General features: G+C 39.2%; 1 protein-coding gene across 1 annotated transcript in view; it reads right to left on the minus strand.

Annotated features, from left to right (window-relative positions):
• Positions 1–7,889, minus strand: part of LOC113457603 (zinc finger protein 120-like) — an 11,955-nt gene extending 4,066 nt beyond the window's left edge. Inside the window, exon 1 of the mRNA XM_026785850.1 lies at positions 7,532–7,889. Coding sequence (XP_026641651.1) covers positions 7,532–7,889 — 358 coding nt within the window. The remainder of the gene's footprint in view (positions 1–7,531) is intronic.
• Between the last annotated feature and the right edge of the window lie 961 nt (positions 7,890–8,850).

The following is an 8,850-nucleotide window of genomic DNA, read 5'->3' on the forward strand; positions in this document are numbered from 1 at the left end:
GATTAAGTGACACCAGAGATTGAGTGGACATAATCAGATATTCAGAACATTCTGCCCAAACACAGAATATACCTATTTTTCAGTAGCCAGTAGAAATTAGCCTAAAATAGGTCATATATGAGGACACAAATAAAGTCTCAACAAATACCATAAACTGAAACAAGTCTTTACATTCTATTGTTCTTTGTGGACAAAGACCGAAAAGAAGAGTGTAAATTTCAGAAAACATACACACTCATGAGGGCTGAATAACACACTATTGAGTGGTGGATTGGACTTCAAAGAAACAAAGAGGTTATATCACCTGAAAGAAAATTAGCACACAACCTTCAAAACCCTATGAATTACAATGAAGGTAGAGTTAACAGAGAAATGTGTAGCTTTATATGCCCATAGTAAAAATATAAACAGGGGATAGAAGAGGGCTCAGTTGTTAAGAGTCCTTCCAGAGAACCTAAGTTTGGTTCCAAAACCCATGTCTAGTGGACCATAGTTCCATATAGTTCCAGCTCTGAGAGTTCCAACACCATTTTCACTAGAGGGGAATAAGGAAGAATAAGACATACAGAAACAAAATATAAATTTTCTAATGTGCAAAAACCTCGGAAACTGATGGTTCTTTGAATGATGAACATGACTACAAAACCTTAGCCTAATTTTCCAGGAAAACAGATTTAAATTAATAAAATTAGAGCTGACAAGGGAGAGATTTCACTAGACAACTAAGAAATTTAGAGAATCCTACAGGAAAAGAATGTTTATATACCAATACACAGGAGAATCTACAAGAAACGTATGAATTTATAGAAACATATGATCTACCAGAGTTAAACCAACTGAAATAAATAATTTCAACAGAGCTAGAAAAATGGGTCAGCAATTAAGAGCACTGGCTGTTCTTTCAGAGGTCCTGAGTTCAATCCCCAGCCACCACATGATGGCTCACAACCATCTGTAGTGGGGTCTGATGCCCTCTTCTGGCAGATAGAGCACTCATATGTATAAAGTAAATAACTCTTTAAATAATAATAATAATTTCAACAGAGCTGTGTCACACAAACTGTAATGGTATAAAAACAAGCAAACATGTCCCAAAGGATTCAGTGAAGCACTTTAGCAGGCCTTCAAAGAGGCAATAACCCAATACTTAGTGAATTATTCTGGAACATAGAAAAGGAAGACTTTTGTATGAAGTCATTGTTATCCTGATTTCAAACACAGACACAGAAAGAAAAAGAATTACAGTCCAATCTCTTTGGTCAACATATATGCCAAAGTCCTCTATAAAATCCTGACTTCCTAACAGAATCCAGAACTGATCAGACCAATCAGTCCCTTGTTCAAGTTGCCTTCATTCGAAGCTGTAGAAATGGCTCCACGTAATAAAGGAATAAGTGTAATTCCTCACTTAAACATCTGTGTCAGAGACAGACATTACACAGTTGTCAAGAACTGCATACAAGTCCTTTTTTTCTTTTTTTTTCATTTTCTTTTCTTTCTACAAAATTCCAGCTTCCCTTCCTGAAAAATGCCCTGGAGAGACAAGGGATAGAAACAAGTTCAATATATTTTAACTTGGTAAAGCTATATGACAAGAATATAGCAAACTTTCTGCTAATTAAGAAGAATCACAAAGCACCTCTGTTAGGATCAGAAATAGAGGTTCACTACAAAGATCCACTACAACCGGAAGTAGTACTTGATGTCTTAGCTAGTAGTAGCGCAATGATCCACAATAATACACCACTCCTGTTTTTGATTCTTCTTTTGTTTAGTGTTTTTAGACATGGACTCAGTCTAGCCAAGGATAAACATAAATTTATGGCAGTCATATTTCCTTTCCTCTTTTTCATAAGTGCTGAAATTATAAATATCAGCCAGAATGGTCACATGACCTATAAGAAAAGAAACTGACTGTAGAAAACTGTAAAAGAAATAGACAGAATGAAGGCCAGGAAGGGAGTTAGACTTTAGATACTAACACAGAGTAGACATTCAACAGAGACTTGTTCTGCAATGATGGTGCAAATTTCTAAGGTGAAGACAAATACAGTGTGAGATCTATTTAAAATATATAGAACTAGAGCTGTACAGTTGGCTAAGTGGTTGAGAGTACTTGTTGCTCTTGCAGAGGACCTGGGTTAAATTCCCAGCACCCACATCAGATGGTTCACAATACTTAACTGTTGCAGGGAGAGGGTCACTTTGTTTGCCCTGCCTATACTTCCTGCCTGGCTATTGACCAATCAGCATTTATTTAAAATATAATTGACAGAATACAGACAATTATCCCACACCACTTCCCCCTTGAAACACCATAGAGTTGTGGCAATAAACACATGGCTACACAGATGGTACCTTGGCCATGAGCCTGGCATCTCAGAAACCTAAGGAGTGGGCTGGATCCAGCCGTCAAAGTCATTGCTTTAATCCTACCCATATTGCTTAGCAAATTAAAGACTCATGTGGTCTAAAAAGGAGATATATACAGTTAAGAGAGATTCAAAGATGAAGAAAACCTCTAAATGGTTCACATTGTGTTAAGAATATATGCAGGGTAAAGGTTAAAGTTCTTAAAATAAAAAAGATAGAAAGAGAGTAGTTGAGTGTGGTGTGGTGGTACACACCTTTAATCCCAACACTTGGAAGACAGAGGTAGACGGACTTCTGTGAGTTCAAGGTATGGTGGCACACACCTTTAATCCCAACACTTGGGAGGCAGAGGTAGACAGACCTTTGTGAGTTCAAGGTGTGATGGCACATGCCTTTAATCCCAAAGCTTGGGAGATAGAAGCAAACAGACCTGTGTGAATTCAAGGTGTGGTGGTGCACATCTTTAACACCAGCACTTGGGAGGCAGAGATAGGTGAATCTCTGTGGGTTCAAAGACAGCCTGGTCTACAGAGGGAGTTCCAGGACAGCCAAAGATATGCAGAGAACCTGTCTCAAAAGGTAAAAATAAAAGAAATAGAGGTTAAAGTAAAGCCACATAAGCCGGGCAGTGGTGGTGCACTACTTTAATCCCAGCACTTGGGAGGCAGAGGCAGGCGCATCTCTGTGAGTTCGAGGCCAGCCTGGTCTACAAGAGCTAGTGCCAAAACAGGCTCCAAAGCTACAGAGAAACCCTGTCTTGAAAAACTAAAAAAAAAAGTAAAGCCACATAAACATGGATGCCCCAATGGTACAGAAGAACTTTGGGTAACTGTATAAGCAGTGAGATGTCTCTGTCATTTCTAGAGTTTTGGAAGTTGTTTACAATGCACTTCCTGTTTGCTTAGGTAATATTATATCCTTCTGTAGTCTTTAATGGAGTTAAAGAATAGATAGATAGTTACAGTTAGTTTTCCTTTGCTATGATAAAAGATAAAATAGATATAAATATTGCAACTGTAATTCTTGCTTGATACCTGTTATATGTAATTTTACTATGTTAAAGTCTTCCTTTTTGTTTAAACAGAAAAGGGGAAATGGTATAGAAGGTCCTTCTCTGTGTTGCTTTCATTGGTTAATAAAGAAACTGCCTTGGCCTTTTGATAGGGCAGAACTTACGTAGGTGGGGGGAATAGAACTGAATGCTGGGAGGAAGAAAGCGGGGTGAGAGACACCATGGATCTCCTGCCTGAGGTGGACACTGGTTAGAATCTTGCTGGTAAGCCACAGTCACATGGCGATACACAGATTAATAGAAATGGGTTAAATTAAGATGTAAGGATTAGTATATAAGAAGTTAGAGCTAATGGCCAAACAGTGTTTTAATTAATACAGTTTCTGTATGTAATCCAGCTAGGTGGCTGGGACAACAAGCAGCCCGCTCCTCCTGTTACAAATAACCATTTGATCCAGGGTATCCTATGTCCTCTTCTGAACTCAGCAGCACCAAGCAGAAACATGGTGCACATACATACAAGCGGGCAAAATACTCACTATTAGTGCTAGTCAACATGCTTTAGAACAGAACTGAGAGAGAGAGAGGGAGAAGAGGGTTTATTAGAGTCGCCAATTATAAGCTATAGTCCTGCCAGTTCAACAATGCCTGTCGACCAGTGGAAAGTCTAGGAATCTAGTAGTTCTCCAGTTCATGGAACTAGTGTCTCAGCTGGTCTTCAATACATGCCAGAATCCTAAAGTAGGCTCTAATAAGAGTGAAGGGGTGAATTACCAGCAAGAGTTGAGAAAGACTGTGGATATAAATGTGATTGTCAGTGTGATGAAAATCAGCATCAGATTCCAGAGAATGTAGCTAAGAAATCCCTGCCTCCTGAAATAACAGTATATGAAAGCAGGTTGTGTATAAGAAACATAATTAGTCATATATGCATTTTCACATGTGTACCTCAGAGATCAAGCTAGAGGAAAACTCTGAATACAGAGACACAGTGCAAAAACCTTTAAGCATCAGAAACATTGGAAAGGTATCAATCATTCTGAATCATATTAGATACTTGAAACATCTACTAGAGAGAAACCATATTAAAAAAATCAACAATGGAATGAAGCCTATAGAATCATCTTTCTGATCAGCCTCATGAAAGAACTTACAACTAGAAATAAAGTCAATGAGACCATCTTATAAAGATTCATAAATGGCCAGCTATATGTAGGAATCCATACAAGAATCAAATCATTTGTGTGTAAGCATCCTGTAGTAGCCTTCCTTGATTGCAACCATGAAAAGTCATATTAAAAGCCAGATGGTAGAGACGCACAATGGCTTATCCATGTGGATTGCAGGTGATGCCGGTGGTATGGGAAAACTTCCAAGAGCCCAGAAAGTCATTGAATTATTGAAAGTCACAGGCAGAGCCATCATGGATCTCAAGGTTATCAAAGAAAACTTTGTCATCAGTAGTTAGGACAGCACCCATATTCTTCAGGATGTCTCTGCCCCAGAGGTTTCTAGGTACCACAGAAATAATAGGGTGAATGGCTTCCTTGTTGGCATCAAGGTCTCTCCAATGGATGGAATGGGTGGAAACTGTTGAATCTTGTTGGCCTCCTACACCACTAATGGGAGGCACAGGTATAAATTTCCAATGGGGGAAGTGGAGTGCTTCCATTTCTGTTAATACAGTGACATCATAACCATGTTCACCAAGCCTCCAAGAGCTTGTACAACAAGATAGTCAGTCAACATTGGGTATCATGGAAAAAATGGGCAATGTCCAAGTGTTTTTTAGATTACCAGCTCCTCCTCTTACTGGTGCAGCTGAGGAGTGCCCTGCCTAGAGTTTAAAGAGGCAGGTACACCAGCAGATTGTGATGTGCAATCCTTGGCCCAGTGAAAACCCTTATTGTATCTATTGCTTCAGGTGCTAGGTTTTGCCCCGGTGCAGTCATGCCATAGATAGCCTGGTTTGCTGCATCCACAGCAAGATAAATCTACTTGAAAAACCTTGGATGTGTCATGGAAATGCTGACTGTCTGCAAGGAGGGCATCCAGGGAAGTGGTGAGGGCAGTGATCAGAACACTCCAGGAGTCAAGATCTCTTGTGACCAATACCCACTTGTGAAAGTCCTTATTGCAGACCACTGTGATTGCATTATGGGCTGGACATTCCCAAACCATGACTGATGAATGGGATGAACAAAGTCCTCATCCAGTGAGCATGTCAAGGGTCACTGGAACATTAATTAAGAACATGAGCTTTCTTTTGATCCTTGTAAGCTGATTGCAAACTAAGAAAGGTGACTAGTTCCTGCAAAGCATTGAGCAGACTATAGCACCCAAAGTTAGTGTGCAGTTGCATTATCCATTGAGAAAAGACCTGTCCATTAGTCATGGCTTGGCCCTCAAGTCTATTACAACCATGTTTCTAACCTGGCCTTCAGAGTTCTTAACATATATAGGCTGTGGGACTCTTTAGCATACTTCTGCAATCTTATTCAAAAGCCAGTAGAACTTTTTATTGATTTCCTCACACGTGTCAATGAGGAAGTAGAGTGGAGAGTAGACCTGGGCCCCACTAGGGAAATGTTAGTCAAACAGTTGGTTTGTGGACAAGGTATAAAGCAACTTTATCCAAGTCTATCTCATCCTTAGGAATAATTCTATTACAAACTGACCATGAGTTTAACATTGATTTCACAAAAGGTGAAATCATGCCATATCGCTTCCTTGAATCTCGTTAAGTCTAACATTAGCACAGGCATCCAATTAGCTCTTTTAGAGCCTCTATCATTTGGAAATTCCTGTAAGGTTACTGGATATATTAAAATTGGGTTTTGAGAACCTTAGGCTATTATTCTCTAACCTTAGATTTCAACGGTGAAATTGGTTCCCCATTAAATTCCTCATCTGTACATGAATATCTCAACAGTCTGTTTTATTAAGTTTTTCCAATGCTTGTATCTTGGCAGTCAGACCAAACAACTTTTTAAGAGAAAACCAAGATTTATCAAAACAACATCAAGGATTATCAAAATGATAAATAGCAGTATGTCTATCCAAGTTAAGTTGACTATCCCTTTATTTAATTGTTCCATTTTCAAAACATACATTACATAATCATACAGAGACATAACTTTCTGTGCTGTAATTTTGCCTCTTATTTTTTAACATGGGAAAAACTCTCCCTTTTAACTAATTCCTCCCTTAAAAATTTCCAATTTTCTCACTAAATCTACTGATGATGATGAAGATGTGAGGCTTATTGTTGATCCATAGAGCAGTAATATCTTGACAGAACTTCAAGGCAGCTACCTAGCTTGGCAGCAGCCCAACAAGGATCTTCCTGGAAAGTCCACCAGGACAGAAGAAAGGAAAATCTAACCGATAGTGTGGTGACTCCAGCAACATGTAGCTCTGGCTTATACCAATGGTGCAAAGCCTCAGGCAAGTAGGCTTTTCATTAATTCATACCTCCAAAAATTGGACACCAGATGTCATATGAATAATAAAAACCCAGAAACAATATTGAGGTTCAAGCTGAAGATCAGAAAAGCAGTCAAGATACTAAAGAGTTTTTACATCTATCAAGGCTCAGACAAACAAGGGGGTGAACCTACTCTCAGCATGACTGTAGACTGCAATGCTCCCCTCCAAACCTCAGACTGCAATGAGTGTTGAAGGAGCTGCTGTCTGCTTCCTGCCACCCAGCTCCCGGCTGCCTGGCTAGCTTATGCCCCAAAATAACAACACACAAAATTGTATTAATTAAAACACTGCTTGGCCCATTATATCTAGCCTCTTCTAGGCTAATTCTCACATATTAATTTAGCCCATTTCTAATCTGTGTAGCACCATGAGGTGCACTTACCTGGAAAGATTCAGCAAATTGGACCTGGTGACTGACTGCATGGCATCTTCCCCGGACAGGAGAGGAAATGACGTCTGCTTCACTTCCCTCTTCCTCCCAGCATTCTGTTCTGTCTTCTCCACCCACCTAAGGGCTGGCCTATCAAATGGGCCAAGGCAGTTTCTTGATTAACCAATGACCTTCCTTCATCCTACCACAAATTCCATTCATCATTATCTCTACAATAGGTGTTATTTTATGCCTTTCAAGAGTACTTAAAGCTGAAAATGCCTTACCACACTGATTACATTCATATGGTTTCTCTCCAGAATGTGTTCTTTTATGTCTTTGAAGACTACTGTGTTGGGCAAAGGTCTTACCACACTGACTACATTCACAGGGTTTCTCTCCAGTATGAGCTCTTCCATGGGATTTAAGAGTATTGTACCGAGCAAAGGTCTTACCACACTGATTACATTCATAGGGTTTCTCTCCAGTATGTGTTCTTTTATGGTTTTGAAGATTACTCTGATCTACAAATGCCTTACCACATTGATTACATTCATATGGTTTCTCTCCAGTATGTGATCTTTTATGTGCTTGAAATGAGCTCTTGTCTTCTCCAGCCTTATATGCCTCTCTCTGTCCAGCCATACCACTCCTGTATCCACCTCCCTAGTGCTGGGAATAAAAGCAAGAGTCCCAAGGGCTGGGAGCACCATTATGTGAATTTTAATTCTCTTTTACACTAACTCAGTCTTGTTTAGCCAGGGGGGGGGTCTTGAGTCATTAAATTAAAGGTGTGTGGCACTACATTCTGGCCTCTAGCAACATAGCTTTACACCCTGCTCTTCAAGCAAGCTTTATTTATTAAAACAGAAATAAAATATCACTATGCTTATAAACACCTGATATTTGACATGGAGGCCAATAAAGTATACAATAGATAAAAGAAAGCATCTTCAACAAATGGTACTGGCATAACTGGATATCAATATGTAGCAGAATGCAAGTAGATCCATTTCAATCCCCATGAACAAAACTAATATCCAAATCAGTAAAAGATCTCAACATAAATTCATTTACACTGAACATGATAGAAGAGAAAGTCAGGAGTAGCCTTGAATACATGAAAACAGGAGATTCTCTTCCTTAATATTACACTATTAGCACAGACACTGAGAACAACAATTAATAAATGGTACTGCCTGGAACTGGGAAGCTTCTGTAAGGCAAAGGCCATGGTGAATAAGACAAAAGGACAGTGTACAGAATGAGAAAATATCTTAACCAACCCGTACATGATAAAGGGTTGATCTCAAAAGCGGTTCAAGACTTGAAGAATGAAATGGAAGTAATGAAGAAAACACAAACTGAGAGAAGGATGGAGATGGAAAATCTGGATAAATGAACAGGAACTACAGAGACAAGTACTACCAACAGATTACAAGAGATAGAAGAAAGAATGTCAGACACTGAAGATACCAGAGAGAAAATAAACACACTGATCAAAGGAAACAGCAAAACCAACAAATTCTCATCACAAAACATTCAGAAATTATAGGGCACAATAAAAAGACCAAACCTAAGAATAATTAGGATAGAAGAAGGAGAA

Source organism: Microtus ochrogaster, linkage group LG3 (genome assembly GCF_000317375.1).
Source record: "Microtus ochrogaster isolate Prairie Vole_2 linkage group LG3, MicOch1.0, whole genome shotgun sequence".
In the NCBI taxonomy this organism is placed as follows: domain Eukaryota; kingdom Metazoa; phylum Chordata; class Mammalia; order Rodentia; family Cricetidae; genus Microtus; species Microtus ochrogaster.